This window comes from Salvelinus alpinus, chromosome 13 (assembly GCF_045679555.1).
Source record: "Salvelinus alpinus chromosome 13, SLU_Salpinus.1, whole genome shotgun sequence".
NCBI lineage: Eukaryota > Metazoa > Chordata > Actinopteri > Salmoniformes > Salmonidae > Salvelinus > Salvelinus alpinus.
In genome coordinates, this window is record NC_092098.1 from 33,756,154 (window position 1) to 33,774,866 (window position 18,713).

General features: G+C 42.1%; 1 protein-coding gene across 1 annotated transcript in view; it reads right to left on the bottom strand.

Annotated features, from left to right (window-relative positions):
* LOC139537578 (rho GTPase-activating protein 32-like) overlaps nucleotides 1-18,713 on the bottom strand; it is a 263,274-nt gene that overhangs the window by 99,161 nt on the left and 145,400 nt on the right. The window contains exon 3 of the mRNA XM_071339053.1: nucleotides 8,858-8,966. Within this exon, the coding sequence (XP_071195154.1) occupies nucleotides 8,858-8,966 (109 nt within the window). The remainder of the gene's footprint in view (nucleotides 1-8,857; nucleotides 8,967-18,713) is intronic.

Here is an 18,713-nt window from a genome sequence, read left to right on the forward strand (position 1 = left end):
AACAGTGAAATTATTACTTATGGGCGCTTACCAGCAATGCAGAGAAAGAAAAAAAAGAAATAGAAAAATAATAAGGAATACAATAAATCAGGACAATGTCCCCAAACCACAAGAGGGATTTATTGCGTGTAATTTATTCACACATCTAGGCCCCTTTTAAAAGCTGCTCCCTTTCATAATAACATAAAACATTTAACAAACAGCAGAAATGCCACTCCTTTAATGTTTCAAAAGTGATCAATATTAATTAGCTGGAAAGAGATGAAAGTTCACCCCATTCTCTTTGTAGTGAACTACTTTTGACCAGGGCTCGTCAAAAGTAGAGCACTATATAGGGAATAGGGCGCCATTAGGGACGCACTTTGTCTTCTCCACTGTATCAAATTTTTGTGGTTCCAAAGTGCGAGTGGTGGGGGACAACTGTCATGTTACCATGGAGACAGCCTCATTTCAGATAGCACCACTGATGCTGCTGAATGCAGCTCAGCTGGAGTGAAAAAAGAAGCTGGGCTTGGATGGTGTTGAAATAACTGAATGAGTTTAGGTACCATATGATTAATGGATACTTTGGCATATTATACATTGAGATAATTACAGCAAAAAAATGGATTGCTTGAATATGACAAGGATTACATTAATTTATTAATATCTATATAATAATAATTTGATTAATATTAAATAAATCTGATTTAAGTGGTTGGTTTAAACAATACAATGTCTTCATTACAATTATTCTTAAGTTTAGCCAACATATATAAATCATGTACATGATATTAGGTGCTGATACATCCCCACTACATTTAAAGTTACAATACATGATGTACAAGAGGCAAAATCATCATTTCATGAATGGGAGCCGAGGCTGGATGTTCCAGCATTTCAGTTTTATATAGTGACATTTCCCTAACAGTTAAGACAGTTAATTTAAGGAGACTGAGATAAGACTTTCCAGAGAGTAAACGAGCCCCAATCAAAGAGGAGCCTTGTTAAAGACTGTGTTTTTAATAAAAAATTAAAAAAGCTTGTCTACGGTCCAATATTATAACAAATTATTATTTTCTGAATAAGTGTCATTGTCGCATTCTTTTATGCTGTCATAACTCATTTTTCTGGTTTTGTTTGTCTTTCAGGTTCTTGTTCATTGTTGAACTCAATGTCTGATTGTTATATTTGATACACCAAAAAAAAGGGGAACCTTGTTATCTAAGTAGTTCATGTTTGATAAGCGTTGATACTGTTGGGATCTCTAAGTTAGGATGCTTTGATGCATTGTGTGTGTGCGTCAGGGAAGCTATATACTGTATGTGCATACAGTGCAATCGAAAGTATTCAGACCCCTGTACATTACAGCCTTATTTTAAAATGGATTAAATTAATATTTTTCCTCCTCAATCTACACACAACACCCCATAATGACAAAGCGTTAACAGTATTTTACCATTTTCTGCAAATGTATTCAAAATAAAAAAAATCTTATTTACATAAGTATTCAAACCCTTTGCTATGAGACTTGGAATTGAGCTCAGGTACATCCTGTTTCCATTGATCATCCTTGAGATGTTTCTACAACTTTATTGGAGTCCACTTGTGGTAAATTCCAATGATTGGACATGATTTGGAAAGGCACACACCTGTCTATTTAAAATCCCACGGTTAACAGTGCATGTCAGAGCAAAAACCAAACCATGAGGTCGAAGGAATTGTCCGAGAGCTGCGAGACAGGATTGTGTCGAGGCACAGATCTGGGGAAGGACACCAAAAAAATGTATGCAGCATTGAAGGTCCCCAAGAACACAGTAGCCTCCATCATTCTTAAATGGAAGAAGTCTGGAACCATCAAGACACCGCCGGGCCAAACTGAGCAATCGGGGGAGAAGGGCCTTGGTCAGGCAGGTGACCAAGAACCCGATGGTCACTATGAAGGAGCTCCAGAGTTCCTCTGTGGAGATGGGAGAATCTTCCAGAAGGTAAACCATCTCTGCAGCACTCCACCAATCAGGCCTTTATGGTAGAGTGGCCAGACGGAAGCCACTCCTCAGTAAAAGGCACATGACAGCCTGCTTGGAGCTGGCCAAAAGTCACCTAAAGGACTCACAGACCATGAGAAACAAGATTCTCTGGGTCTGATGAAACCAAGATTGAACTCTTTGGCCTGAAGGCCAAGCGTCACTTCTGGGGGAAACCTGGCACCATCCCTACGGTGAAGCATGGTGTTGGCAACATCATGCTGTGGGGATGTTCTTCAGCTGCAGGGACTGGGAGACTAGTAAGGATTAGAGATTAAATGGTATGAACATTTTATATCACGATTATAGTAACCAAAATTATCACGGTTATCAGTATTATCGTGGTATTGTTCAAATGTGCTGAAAATGTTCAGAAAGTACTGATACACACACTGAAATCATTTCACCAAGTTTTATATTGAAAACCAACAAACAGCAAATATAATTAGCAGCACAAGGCACTTTTTGTCTGCATAAACATTAAAATAATAATATTAACATTAAAAATGGCACCATGTGGCCATGAGGTAAAAGTTTCCCTAGTGCAGGTTTTAATGAACACAACCTTAAGTAAGCAAATCAAATGCGCATATAAAAGCAACACAAGTAAAGCAATGTGCATGTAAGAACAATACAACCATATGTAAACAAATCAAATGAACAGCACTGATTGTATGTCCGTTCTCTCCTTTATAAAGAAATAAGGTGCTGCTGGCCTAACATCCTGTATGTACGCATCTCTGTTCACTTGAGATTAAAATGTAAAACTCTCTCCGAAGGCATGTTGGTTGCTGGGATGCACAAAAGCTTCCTGGCAACCCTGGCAAGGTGAGGCAGCTCTGATGCATGGCCCCTCCCTCACACCAGTGGATCCTCTCCTGCTGGATTGGGTGGCAGAGACAGGTAGACCTTGATCTCTTCTTTCATGCTCTTCTGGGGTGGTCGGAATCTGACCCTCTTCACCTCTCTGCTGCCTTGTTGAGGTAATCTTTCTTAGCAACCCAGCCAGGCCTTCCCCTCCGATGCCGCTGTGGGGGTGTTGGTGGTGGAGGTGCTGCTGGTGCTTTGTGGTTCTTCCCTGACTTGTGCAACTGCCAGCTTCAAGGCCTCCTGGACACAGCTGTCAGTGTCAACTTTTGCAGCCTCAAGCTCATTTTGAAGCAGGGGTCAATGAAACAAGCCATGTGCATGACTCTCTTTGCCTTCTCTGTGTATCTGTTGATAAGGTCTTCTTTCATTACCTTTTTTATCCCCTTGGTCAGGGATGGCTCCGTATCCTTTTCCACCAGAACATCACGGGTGATGTGGTCCAGGACAGGCTTGATGGCTGACCGTGTCATGGCAAGTGCATATGTAAACTTGCTTAGAGGTTCAAGGAGCTGGCACAGTTGCTCCATGACACTTATGTCGGCATCCTTGGCCATCAGATGCCGTGTTCCTCTTTCTCCAGCCAGTGTCGCACAGACTGGCTGTTGTTGGCTGAGGAAACGCTCAAGCATCTTGTGTGTAGATCCCCATCGGGTCACCACATAATGGATCAGAGCCTTCTGTGGCATGTTGAGGGCAGCTTGCTTTTCTCTCGGTTCACTCCTTCTCTTCCAGCTCCGTGAGAAGCCTTGGACCAGATTACGGCAGGCCTTGACTGCTGTGTCAACTCTCAATTTGCAGAGCCTTTGAGATGGCCAGGTTCAAATTATGGCCAAAGCACCCAAGCCACAGATCTGGGAACTCTTCAAAAGCCTTGATCATGTTGGTTGTGTTGTCTGTGGTTATGCAGTCCAGGTCTTTCTTGTTGATCCCTGTTTCTCCAGGCAGTTGGATTCCAGTTGCCAGTGTGGGGTGAGGTAATGGATAGTGAAGCTGATGAAGGGTTGACCACCCCCGCTTTCACTGGTCCAGAGGTCAGTAGTTGCAGCAAACCTTGCGCCAAACTTTTTCAACATCAGCTTTAACCTGGTTGTACAGGTTTGGGATTTCAGTCTTGGAAAATAATGTTTGTGATGGCACTTTGTAGTGAGGCATGGCAACCTTCATTAGCCTCAGAAAGCCAGGCCTCTCAACAATTTGAAATGGCATCATGTCCTTTGCAATGTAATATGAAAGGGCTGCCATGAGGTCTTGAGCTTTTTTTGATGTGGGTGCATAAGCAGCCTGCCATTTTAAATGCTTGCTCGAGTGTCTGTCACAATTGTAGATGAGTGACCAATAGCATCACTGGGTTTGCCTGCTGCACGCCCACTCTGTAAACAAGGGAATAGAAAATGTATTATTATTGGTGGTGTTGTATTCAAAAATATTATTATCACTCACACACAGTCTATCTTCTGTTTTGCATTTAATTATATGCAATGACCCCATGCACAATTGACATAAATACAAATGAGTCATAATAAGACAGTGATAGTAATTGCAATGAGCCCAACAATTGACATAAATGTATCGGAGTCTATAGTGTTTCACCGGTTGGAACACTTTTACAACCAAGTTGACTGCCGGATTTTAAATGAACAAAATATGTTGGTTGAGTGACTAAACTACATAATGTGTTATTGTGTGCAATGGTAGGCTGGACACATTACATTTTTAAGAACACTTTTTTCTGATAAAAACTAGTTCATTGCATCTGCCCAGTTTCATAATATGACCATATTTCCCAGCTGCTTGCCGTCGTTTTGAAGTAATCGCGGAAAAAAATAGGCCTTATGAGCAGGTCTCATTTTTACAACATGTCAGCTCCTATTAGTTCTATTGAGCACCATGGCACCAACTCGCCTTCTGAACGTTCTATTGCCAGCTTATTGTTCTACGTTGCAAAGCCTGCTTCGCTATTGTTGGCAATGAGACCTGCTCACGTTGTTTATAGTTAAAATGTAAACAACAAAAATTACTCATGGAACTCTGAGGTCATCCCATTGTTTCCTATGGGGGAATATAGGCATGTCTGTCTATTTCGCCAAATATCTCCAATATGTATTTAGATTTTTTCAAATCGGATGCCATTTTAATCATGAGAATCTACTCTTTATAATTATGTACGTCTGGGCAGCGAGCTCGGTTGTCATCAAATGATTGGACCAAAATAATTTTTGCCCTTCGAACGCTGGGCTCCTCCCATTGTTTGCTATGGAGAGGCATACCGGTCTATTTCGCCAAATATTTCACAATGTGTATATTAAAAGGACCCGCACAGACAGCTGTGTGTTATGTGTTAGGCTAGTAGGTGGTTGTGTTGTACTGACCAGTACCCAGTGTTCGCGGGGTCCGACATGTCAATCAACCTGCTATCTGCCAATCACGGGAATGCCTGGAATGTTCCGATGCCGGGCATCCTGGCGGAGTGGCGTGGAGGGGGGTTGGGCAGGGGGATGGAGCATTGGAAGTTAAGACCAGGTTTAGCCATTGTTCTCTCTCTTACGTCTGGGCTTCACAAGAGAAGGTCACGATTGGCTTGTGGGTTATCTTTCATTTATTTGGCGTGGGCTACGGCCAAACAGTAGCCTTTGTAAAGTTGGTTTAATAAACCGTTAATTCGTAAACTCAATCCTCTGTCTGGACAATTGTTCATTTATGATCTAGTCAGGTCATTACAATATTCAAGTCGGGCATCATTTTAAAAATCAGGAGAATCTCCTCTTTGTAATTATGTAAGTCTGGGCAGCAAGCTCGTTTGTCATCGATCACTAGACCAGAAATAGTCAGAAGTTTTCATGTTTTCCGTACTTTCTCATTACGCAGACATAAGCACAGTTGACACCATCGAGGTACTTTCTACACAAGTTGTTTGTTTTCTCCAGTTTCGTCCGACAAACAGATTGTAGTGGTAAAAAAAGGGATACATTTTTTTTTGCCATTTAGGCGAAATGGAATTCTAAGCATCACTTCAGTCAAAACAGGCTCTGTGAACGTTTGATTCCATTCATTTTCTACGGGATCGCGCTAGTGTTCCAGCTTAGTCAATGTTATTTTGCTGTTTTTCAGCCTTGGGTGAATTTTGACTCGTTCTATTGTCCAGCCTATCAATGGGCAAATAGAGTCTGCAGACACACAACGCACACAGCAGCAGAACAACGTGTAGTGTTTTTACAAGAGTAGGTAACACTGAAAGCTTCAGTTCACATTATTGACAAGCTATTAGCAAGTTAGACAGACAACCCATTACATTTCCCCCCCATTCAGAAGTCCCCACATCATGCATTGAGCTAAAGGTTAACTTACCTTGAATTCGCTATAAAGTGGTGGTCACGAAGACGACTCAAGTGTTGTCGCCTTTCGCAGCGATTTTTGTATGTTCTGTAGACAGGGTGACCATCTTTGATTAAGTTTCCCTCAGCACTCTTGTAAAACCCAAAATATGACCACACTTCAGATGTGGTCCTCCTAGAAGGCTGAAAAATCTCCCGAGCGCTGTCACTGCCTTCCGCCATGTTTTCACACAAAACAAAACCCATGCTGCGCCTGCGTCAGACTGTTGATAACTTTGGTTGATGCTGGACAGTATTTACCGTGAGTTTTTCAAACCGCGGTAATCACACACGGTTTTAATGATAATTACAATTTGAAACGGTAATACAAACCGTCAGGAATTTTGCTGTGGTTTATCGTGAAACCGGTACCCGTTTCATCCCTAGTCAGAATCAAGGGAAAGATGAACGGAGCAAAGTACAGATCCTTGTTGAAAACCTGCTCCAGAGCGCTCAGGACATTAGACTGGGGAGAAGGTTCACCTTCCAACAGGTCAATGACCTTCAGCACACAGCCAACAACGCAGGAGTGGCTTCGGGACAAGTCTCTGAATGTCCTTGAGTGGCCCAGCCAGAGCCCGGACTTGAACCCAATCAAACATCTCATGAGAGACCTGAAAATAGATGTGCAGCAATGCTCCCCATCCAACCTGACAGAGCTTGAGAGGATCTGCAGAGAAGAATGGGAGAAACTCCCCAATTACAGGTGTGCCAAGCTTGTAGCGTCATAGCAGCGATTGGGTAAAGGTGCTTCAACAAAGTACTGAGTAAAGGGTCTGAATACTTATGTAAATGTAATATTTCAGCTTTTTTTAAAATTTTATATATAACTTTGCAAACATTTCTAAAAACCTTTTTTTGCTTTGTCATTATGGGTTATTGTGTGTAGATTGGGGGGGGGGGGGGGGGGGTGTAATACATTTTTGAAAAAGGCTATTGCGTAACACAATGTGGAAAAGGACAAGGGGTCTGAATACTTTCCAAAAGCACTGTGTGCTTATATATTATATATCAAGCTACTTTGAAGAATCTAAAATATATTTTGATTTGTTTAACACTTTTTTGGTTACTACATGATTCCATATGTGCTATTTCATAGTTTTGATGTCTTCACTATTATTCTACAATGTAGAAAATAGTAAAAATAAAGAAAAACCCTTGAATGAGTAACTGTCCAAACTTTTGACTGGTACTGGGTGTGTGTGTGTACACACACACACACACACACACACACACACACACACACACACACACACACACACACACACACACACACACACACACACACACACACACACACACACACACACACACACACACATATATATATACACACACACAGCAAAATTATCAGTTTCTCTGGTTTTACTATTTATAGGTACGTGTTTGGGTAAAATTAAATGTTTTGTTTTATTCTATAAACTACTGACAACATTTTTCCCAAATTCCCCAAAAAAATATTGTGATTTAGAGCATTTATTTGCAGAAAATGACAACTGGTCAAAAATAACAAAAAAGATGCAGTGTTGTCAGACCTCACAGCTTCCATGTGTCTTGGTATGCTCTCCACTAGTCTTTCACATTGATGTTGGGTGAATATGCCACTCCTGGCGCAAAAATTCAAGCAGCTCAGCTTTGTTTGATGGCTTGTGACCATCCATCTTCCTCTTGATCACATTCCAGAGGTTTTCAATGGGGTTCAGGTCTGGAGATTGGGCTGGCCATGACAGGGTCTTGATCTGGTGGTCCTACATCCACACCTTGATTGACCTGGCTGTGCGGCATGGAGCATTGTCCTGCTGGAAAAACCAATCCTCACTCAGAGTTGGGGAACATTGTCAGAGCAGAAGGAAGCAAGTGTTCTTCAAGGACAACCTTGTACGTGGCTTGATTCATGCGTCCTTCACAAAGACAAATCTGCCCGATTCCAGCCTTGCTGAAGCACCCCCAGATTATCACCGATCCTCCACCAAATTTCACAGTGGGTGCGAGACCTGGAGAAGCCTACAAGCCACAGTGTCTCGCACCCACTGTGAAATTTGGTGGAGAATCTTCGATTTTTTCTCCAGCAGTAGCATAAAGTCACAAACATCAATGTGAAAGTCTGGTGGAGAGCATGCCAAGACACATGAGCTGTGATTGAAAATCAGGGTTATTCCACCAAATATTGATTTCTGAACTCTTCCTAAGTTAAATCATTAGTATTGTGTTGTTTAAAAAGGAATATGAACTTATTTTCTTTGCATTATTCGAGGTCTGACAACACTGCATCTTTTTTGTTATTTTGTCATTTTCTGCAAATAAATGCTCTAAATGGCAATATTTATATTTGGTATTTGGGAGAAATGTTGTCAGCAGTTTATAGAATAAAACAAACATTTTCATTTTACCCGAACACATACCTATAAATAGTAAAACCAGAGAATCTGATAATTTTGCAGTGGTCTCTTAATTTTTTCCAGAGCTGATTATATACACACACACACTCATGTGCTGTGCATTTGTACATGTTGTCATGGGTTTGTGTGCATGTGTGTGCGTGTTTGTCTCTGTGTGTACGTTTATGTAGTATGTAAACGTGTGTGTGTCTGCTAGTGTTCTCCATCTCACCATGGCGCTGATGGTCTCATCCCAGTCAGGTCTCTCTCGGGGGTAGACTAGGCGGGTCAGCTCAGGCACTATGTAATCCTCCTCTGGGTGACGCCCTGGCCTCAGGCCCCTAGAGCAGAGTGAGAGAGAGGGAGGGTGAGGGAATTTGAATTTCAATTAAATTTATTGGCTCAATATTAGAGAGCGAGAGAGAAGGAGCAAGAGACTTTCTGCTCTTATTGCATTAGCAAAAACACTTTCTGTGATAAGAACCCCACCAGTCCTCCCAGGCAAGTCTTCAGATAAAAAAACATACACACCAGGGTGCCTTAGAAGTTGTGGCTTCCATATTGAGTTGACAATACATGACCATATAATATCAGTGTATGAGTGTCAGTTATAAGGCACCCTGGTTGGCACTTTGATCAGGGTGTGTTAACGGATGCATCATTTACATTAGAGGAGATGTCATAACCCATCAGTGGGCACTGAGAATGAAACACACATGCATGCGCACAGTGTGTGAAAGACACATGTAGACACATCAGAGTTAGGGCGTAACACTGCTCAGGGGTCCGGGGCAAGTAAAACTAATTGCAGGACAAGCAGATTTTAGATTTAAGTAATTTTATATTTTTTTAATCACGCAAAAATCACAAAATTAAACAATAAGGCTACTCTGATCAGAATGACAAACGTGCATAAATATGGAGGAATTCAGATATGACCTCATTGTTTAAGTACTACCTACAAAGATTTTAAACTACGGTTCAATATGCCAATGAATCAGCACAATATACTTTTTTGTTTTTCCAAATTGCCACCGTCTTGGAGCTAGAATTAGGATCGCGTTTACTGTGCTAATGCAGATACAAAAAAAATAATAGTTAAAGAAAAGCACTGTATTACACAGCGAACTTAGCAAATGGAGGCATTTGTGGTAAGTACATGGGGGCCACCATCTTTATGCATGTCCGCTATTGGATCAAAGTGTCCTCTAGATGAGATGTGTTGCACACTCTGTCCTCCCACTTGCCCAGTGTTTTGACAGATCAAGTGTGCAGATATGTGCACAGCCTTGCACAAATGTTTCCCCCTGGCACATTTTCTGGCTAGCACTCGCATTGCCTTCATTGTTGTTTTCCTTACAAATAATAACTTCACATGTGTGCGTTCCTATCAAAGTAAGTGCCTTATTTTCTGTATATTGTGTTGTCGTTTCTAATGTAGCAAACAGTATGTATGTATGTAGCATAATGTATTTACAGTTTTATTCACATGCTTTCAAGTACAGGTGACAATACATGCATTCCCGATTATTGCATAGATTGTAATGGACATCTATGATGTGTGTAAAATACTTTAAGGTTGTACAAATTGTGATGAGCTAATCCTAAGATATTTGTTAGCTATGTGTGGCTCCATGTTGACATTATACTACGCATTCTGGGTGTCACGTGAACGTCTATCAAAGCAAAAATGTTATATCAAAATGAAGGGAAGGAATGGTTGACTCATCTTTCGAGTAAACTTCTGGAAGTGAATGATCGTAGATGAGACACCCCCTTCAACATGCATACTGAAAACAGACCAAACTCATCTTGTCGCCTCTTATCTTTGGTTGACGCGAAAAAACTAACGTGGTGGTGCACACAAACTACCCAACGTCGGATTACTTTTGACATATAGAAAGTGTTTTACTCAATTATTTAGATCAAATGGTGAGCTCACCTGTGATGTGATGAATTGTAAATAGTAATTGCTATTAGCTAATTCATTTTGTGGTTTCTGTCAGCAAAGAGTGACCTAAATATGACTGCTTGAGTTATGTCAATCTTTAACTAATGTTACATTAGTCGTAGCGCCTACATTTTCCGGTTTGGATGATTGTGTTTTGCAGTCGCTACTTCTGTGAATATCTCAACATTGCATCCAAAAATAAGCTGGTAACAGGGCATAACTTTGTAAGGACTATGTTAGCGCAAACTGTTTGTGAAAAAACAGTGTTGCCAGCTCAAACGCTGACTGTTGCATCAATCGAAATTTGGACGTTCTAAATAAGGACTCTAATCACAGCGTACGCTGCAGGGACTACTGTAGAATGATCCCACCTGTTTGTTGGTACGTGTCAAAGGGTTAAGAGGAGAAACCGATTCCAGGCAAGTGATCGCCAACATCAAACAACAAGGCGACAACATCAGTCCCTCTACCCACGTCCACCAATCTGGTCTAGAGGTCAACCGATTATGACTTTTCAACGCCGATACCGATTATTGGAGGACCGATTAAATCGGACGATTTTTATATATATATTTGTAATAATGACAATTACAACAATACTGAATGAACACTTATTTTAACTTAATATAATACATTAATAAAATGAATTTAGTCTCAAATAAATAATAAAAAATGTTCAATTTTGTTTAAATAATGCAAAAACACAGTGCTGGAGAAGAAAGCAAAAAGTGCAATATGTGCCATGTAAAAAAGCTAACGTTTAAGTTCCTTGCTCAGAACACGAAAACATATGAAAGCTGGTGGTTCCTTTTAACGGTCTTCAATATTCCCAGTTAAGTTAAGAAGTTTTAGGTTATAGTTAGAGGAATATTTCTCTCTATACCATTTCTATTTCATATACCTTTGACTATTGGATGGTCCTATAGGCACTTTAGTATTGCCAGCCTAATCTCAGGAGTTGATAGGCTTGAAGTCATAAACAGCGCTGTGCTTCAAGCATTGTGAAGAGCTGCTGGCAAACACAGGAAAGTGCTGTTTGAATGAATGCTTACGAGCCTGCTGCTGCCTACCACCGCTCAGTCAGACTGCTCTATCAAATATCAAATCATAGACTTAATTATAATAAAAACACAGAAATATGAGCCTTTGGCATTAATATGGTCAAATCCGGAAACTATCACTTAGAAAACAAAATGTTTATTCTTTGCAAATTATTTACAGTCTTTGTTAGGAAGAAATGGTCTTCACACAGTTCGCAACGAGCCAGGCGGCCCAAACTGCTGCATATACCCTGACTCTGCTTGCACAGAACGCAAGAGAAGTGACACAATTTCCCTTGTTAATATTGCCTGCTAACATGAATTTCTTTTAACTCAATATGCAGGTGTAAAAAAATATATACTTCTGTGTATTGATTTTAAGAAAGGCATTGATGTTCATGGTTAGGTACATTAGTGCAACGACAGTGCTTTTTTTGCGAATGTGCTTGCTAAATCATGATTTGATGATAAATTAACAGAACCCGCATTGATTATTTGCAACGCAGGACAAGCTAGTTAAACTAGTAATATCATCAACCATGTGTAGTTAACTAGTGATTATGTGAAGATTGATAGTTTTTATAAGATAAGTTTAAATTCTAGCGAGCAACTTACCTTGGCTCCTTGCTGCACTCGCGTAACAGGTGGTCAAGCCTGCCACGTAGTCTCCTCGTGGAATGTCTTCGGCCGTAATCGGCGTCCAAAAATTCTGATTACCGATTGTTATGAAAACGGCCCTGCCGATTAATCGGTCGACCTCTAGTCTGGTCCTCCTTCAGCTGGCAGACCGTGCCCTCTGTCCCCAACAGAGGACCGCCTTACTGCAGGATTTCCGCCATTTCAGACCAACGAGCCAACGGAGGCCCTAGTTGCCCTCTGCAAAAAAAACTATCTCAGAGGCAGCCACCTCTTTCTACACAACGACACTCCTCGCTGCATCGTGTAAAAACAAGCAACCTAGAAAAGGCCCAAAAATAGCCCATATTGTAGCCAGAGAAACAAGGTTCCAGAAATAGACAACTTACAAACATCAGAAAACATTCATAGTCTGGCCATCTCTGAAACAAACTTAGATAATTATTTTGATGATGCAGTAGTAGCTATACATGGTTATAGCATAAACAGGAAATATAGGAATGCAAATGGCGGAGGTGTTGCTATATATGTCCAGAAATATATTCCTTTTAGGCTGAGAGAAGATCAAATCAAAGTTAATTTGTCACGTGCGCCGAATACAACAGGTGTAGACCTTACAGTGAAATGCTTACTTACAGGGCCTTATCAACAGTTCGATTTTTTAAAGTTAAAAAAAGGTATTAGGTGAACAACAGATAAGTAAAGAAATAAAAACAACAGTAAAAAGACAGTGAAAAATAACAGTAGAGTGGCTATATACAGTAGCAAGGCTATATACAGGCACCGGTTAGTCGGGCTAATTGAGGTAGTATGTACATGTAGGTATGGTAAAAGTGACTATGCATATATGATAAACAGAGAGTAGCAGTAAGGTAAAAGAGGGGTTGGCGGGTGGCGGGACACAATGCAGATAGTCTGGGTAACCAATGTGCAGGGGCACCGGTTAGTCAGGCTAATTAAAGTAGTATGTACATGAAAGTATAGTTAAAGTGACTGCATATATTTATTTTTTATTTTACCTTTATTTAACCAGGTAAGCCAGTTGAGAACAAGTTCTCATTTACAACTGCGACCTGGCCAAGATAAAGCAAAGCAGTGCGACACAAACAACAGAGTACCACATGGATTAAACAAGCGTACAGTCAATAACACAATAGGGAAAAAAGAAAGTCTATATACAGTGTGTGCAAATGGCGTGAGGATGCAAGGCAATAAATAGGCCATGGTAGCGAAGTAATTACAATTTAGCAAATTAACACTGGAGTGATAGATGATCAGATAGTGATGTGCAAGTAGAAATACCGGTGTGCAAAAGAGCAGAAAAGTAAATAAAAACAATATGGGGATGAGGTAGGTAGATTGGGTGGGCTATTTACAGATGGGCTATGTACAGCTGCAGCAATCGGTTAGCTGCTCAGATAGCTGATGTTTAAAGTTAGTGAGGGAAATATGTCTCCAGCTTCAGCGATTTTTGCAATTCATTCCAGTCATTGGCAGCAGAGAACTGGAAGAAAAGGCGGCCAAAGGAGGTGTTGGCTTTGGGGATATACCTGCTGGAGCGCGTCCTACGGGTGGGTGTTGTTATCGTGACCAGTGAGCTGAGATAAGGCGTTGCTTTACCTAGCAAATACTTATAGATGACCTGGAGCCAGTGGGTCTGGCGACGAATATGTAGCGAGGGCCAGCCAACTAGAGCATACAGGTCGCAGTGGTGGGTGGTATAAGGGATTTTGGTGACAAAACGGATGGCACTGTGATAGACTGCATCCAGTTTGCTGAGTAGAGTATTGGAAGTTATTTTGTAAATGACATCGCCAAAGTCGAGGATCGGTAGGATAGTCAATTTTACGAGAGTATGTTTGGCGGCGTGAGTGAAGGAGGCTTTGTTGCAAAATAGGAAGCCGATTCTAGATTTCGTTTTGGATTGGAGATGTTTAATATGAGTCTGAAGGAGAGTTTACAGTCTAGTCAGACACCTAGGTATTTGTAGTTGTCCACATATTCTAAGTCAGAACCGTCCAGAGTAGTGATGCTAGTCGGGCGGGCGGGTGCAGGCAACGAACGGTTGAAAAGCATGCATTTGGTTTTACTAGCGTTTAAGAGCAGTTGGAGGCCACAAAAGGAGTGTTGTATGGCATTGAAGCTCGTTTGGAGGTTAGTTAACACAGTGTCCAAAGAGGGGCTAGATGTATACAGAATGGTGTCGTCTGCGTAGAGGTGGATCAGAGAATCACCCGCAGCAAGAGCGGCATCATTGATATATACAGAGAAAAGAGTCGGCCCGAGAATTGAACCTTGTGGTACCCCCATAGAGACTGCCAGAGGTCCGGACAACAAGCCCTCCGATTTGACACACTGAACTCTATCTGAGAAGTAGTTGGTGAACCAGGCGAGGCAGTCATCTGAGAAACCAAGGCTGTTGAGTCTGCTGATAACAATACGGTGATTGACAGAGTCGAAAGCCTTGGCCAGGTCGATGAAGACGGCTGCACAGTACTGTCTTTTATCGATGGCGGTTATGATATCGTTTAGTACCTTGAGCGTGGCTGAGGTGCACCCGTGACCAGCTCGAAAACCGGGATTGCACAGCGGAGAAGGTACGGTGGGATTCGAAATGGTCAGTGATCTGTTTATTAACTTGGCTTTCGAAGACTTCAGAAAGGCAGGGCAGGATGGATATAGTTCTATAACAGTTTGGGTCTAGTGTCACCGCCTTTGAAGAGGGGGATGACCGCGGCAGCTTTCCAATCTTTAGGGATCTCGGACAATACGAAAGAGGTTGAACAGACTGGTAATAGGGGTTGCAACAATGGCGGCGGATCGTTTTAGAAAGAGAGGGTCCATATTGTCTAGCCCAGCTGATTTGTACGGGTCCAGGTTTTGCAGCTCTTTCAGAACATCTGCTATATGGATTTGGGTGAAGGAGAAGCTGGGGAGGCTTGGGCAAGTAGCTGTGGAGGGTGCGGAGCCGTTAGCCGGGGTAGCCAGGAGGAAAGCATGGCCAGCCGTAGAGAAATACTTATTGAAATTCTCGATTATTGTGGATTTAATCGGTGGTGACAGTGTTACCTAGCCTCAGTGCAGTGGGCAGCTGGGAGGAGGTGCTCTTATTCTCCATGGACTTTACAGTGTCCCAAAACTGTTTGGAGTTAGAGTTACAGGATGCAAATTTCTGTTTGAAAAAGCTAGCCTTTGCTTTCCTGACTGACTGCGTGTATTGGTTCCTGACTTCCCTGAAAAGTTGCATATCGCGGGGACTATTCGATGCTAGTGCAGTCTGCCACAGGATGTTTTTGTGCTGGTCGAGGGCAGTCAGGTCTGGAGTGAACCAAGGTCTATAATTCACGTCATTTGCGTCATTTCCTGTTGAATCTGCAGACGTGTTGCTGTGCGTTTTGTTGCTGTGCGTTTTGCTGCCAACTTTACTTTGCTAGCTGACAACTTTACGTTTTTTTGTTTTGTTTTTGTTTTTAATTACCGTTTATATTTTTAGTTTTTTTTCCATCGCAACTTTTTTCCCTCATTCAACTTTCTCACTCCGGACGCTTTATCTGGACATGGTTCGTCAACACCTTCAACAGCCGAAGCTAAGTAGTAACATTAACATGATGTCTTCTAATTGCAGTCGCTGTACTCATAATATACAGGAGAACGATCGCCTTACGGCGAGAATAGCTGTGCTACAAGCCCAGCTTCAGACGCAATCGTTAGGCAAGGGTAATTTCAGTGTAGGAAAGGAAGAAACAGCGTCTGTGCCACCAGTAAGTACAGATAGTAACGTTAGTATAAATCCCCCCGCACAGTCCCCGCAGCCGGACAACTTTCTCATGGCTTCTGGAGGGAAATGCTGTTGGAATGCTCAACCGGTGTCGCTCATTCAGCCGACAGAAACTTTCAACCGGTTCAACTTTCAACCCATTATGTAGCGAGTCGGAGTCTGAGTCTGAGTCTTCTCTTGTCTCTACTCCTCCCGTTACGGGGTCTGAGACGCCGAAGGCTCCCACCATTAGCTCTGACAAATTGAAAACCCTAGTCATTGGCGACTCCATTACCCGCAGTATTAGACTTAAAGCGAATCACCCAGCGATCATACACTGTTTACCAGGGGGCAGGGCTACCGACGTTAAGGCTAATCTAAAGATGGTGCTGGCTAAAGCTAAATCTGGCGAGTGTAGAGAGTATAGAGATATTGTTATCCACGTCGGCACCAACGATGTTAGGATGAAACAGTCAGAGGTCACCAAGTGCAACATAGCTTCAGCGTGTAAATCAGCTAGAAAGATGTGTCGGCATCGAGTAATTGTCTCTGGCCCCCTCCCAGTTAGGGGGAGTGACGAGCTCTACAGCAGAGTCTCAGCACTCAATCGCTGGTTGAAAACTGTTTTCTGCCCCTCCCAAAAGATAGAATTTGTAGATAATTGGCCCTCTTTCTGGGACTCACCCACAAACAGGACCAAGCCTGACCTGCTGAGGAGTGACGGACTCCATCCTAGCTGGAGGGGTGCTCTCATCTTATCTACCAACATAGACAGGGCTCTAACTCCTCTAGCCCCACAATGAAATAGGGTGCAGGCCAGGCAGCAGGCTGTTAGCCAACCTGCCAGCTTAGTGGAGTCTGCCAATAGCACAGTCAGTGTAGTCAGCTCAGCCATACCCATTGAGACTGTGTCTGTGCCTCGACCTAGGTTGGGCAAAACTAAACATGGCGGTGTTCGCCTTAGCAATCTTATTAGGATAAAGACCTCCTCCATTCCTGCCATCATTGAAAGAGATCGTGATACCTCACATCTCAAAATAGGGTTACTTAATGTTAGATCCCTCACTTCAAAGGCAGTCATTGTCAATGAACTAATCACTGATCATAATCTTGATGTGATTGGCCTGACTGAAACATGGCTTAAGCCTGATGAATTTACTGTGTTAAATGAGGCCTCACCTCCTGGTTACACTAGTGACCATATCCCCCGTGCATCCCGCAAAGGCGGAGGTGTTGCTAACATTTACGATAGCAAATTTCAATTTACAAAAAAAAAAATGGCGTTTTCGTCTTTTGAGCTTCTAGTCATGAAATCTATGCAGCCTACTCAATCACTTTTTATAGCTACTGTTTACAGGCCTCCTGGGCCATATACAGCGTTCCTCTCTGAGTTTCCTGAATTCCTATCAGACCTTGTAGTCATAGCAGATCATATTCTAATTTTTGGTGATTTTAATATTCACATGGAGAAGTCCACAGACCCACTCCAAAAGTCTTTCGGAGCCATTATCGACTCAGTGGGTTTTGTCCAACATGTCTCTGGACCTACTCACTGCCACAGTCATACTCTGGACCTAGTTTTGTCCCATGGAATAAATGTTGTAGATCTTAATGTTTTTCCACATAATCCTGGACTATCGGACCACCATTTTATTACGTTTGCAATCGCAACAAATAATCTGCTCAGACCCCAACCAAGGAGCATCAAAAGTCGTGCTATAAATTCTCAGACAACACAAAAATTCCTTGATGCCCTTCCAGACTCCTTCTGCCTACCCAAGGACGTCAGAGGACAAAAATCAGTTAACCACCTAACTGAGGAACTCAATTTAACCTTGCGCAATACCCTAGATGCAGTTGCACCCCTAAAAATGAAAAACATTTGTCATAAGAAACTAGCTCCCTGGTATACAGAAAATACCCGAGCTTTGAAGCAAGCTTCCAGGAAATTGGAACGGAAATGGCGCCACACCAAACTGGAAGTCTTCCGACTAGCTTGGAAAGACAGTACCGTGCAGTACCGAAGAGCCCTCACTGCTGCTCGCTCATCCTACTTTTCCAACTTAATCGAGGAAAATAAGAACAATCCAAAATTTCTTTTTGATACTGTTGCGAAACTAACTAAAAAGCAGCATTCCCCAAGAGAGGATGGCTTTCACTTCAGCAGTAATAAATTCATGAACTTCTTTGAGGAAAAGATCATGACCATTAGAAAGCAAATTACGGACTCCTCTTTGAATCTGCGTATTCCTCCAGGGCTTAGCTGTCCTGGATCTGCACAGCTCTGCGAGGGCCTGGGATCGGGAGAGACACTTAAGTGTTTTAGTACTATATCTCTTGACACAATGATGAAAATAATCATGGCCTCTAAACCTTCAAGCTGCATACTGGATCCTATTCCTACTAAACTGCTGAAGGAGCTGCTTCCTGTGCTTGGCCCTCCTATGTTGAACATAATAAACAGCTCTCTATCCACCGGATGTGTACCAAACTCACTAAAAGTGGCAGTGATAAAGCCTCTCTTGAAAAAGCCGAACCTTGACCCGGAAAATATAAAAAACTATCGGCCTATATCGAATCTTCCATTCCTCTCAAAGATTTTAGAAAAAGCTGTTGCGCAGCAACTCACTGCCTTTCTGAAGACAAATAATGTATACGAAATGCTTCAGTCTGGTTTTAGACCCCATCATAGCACTGAGACTGC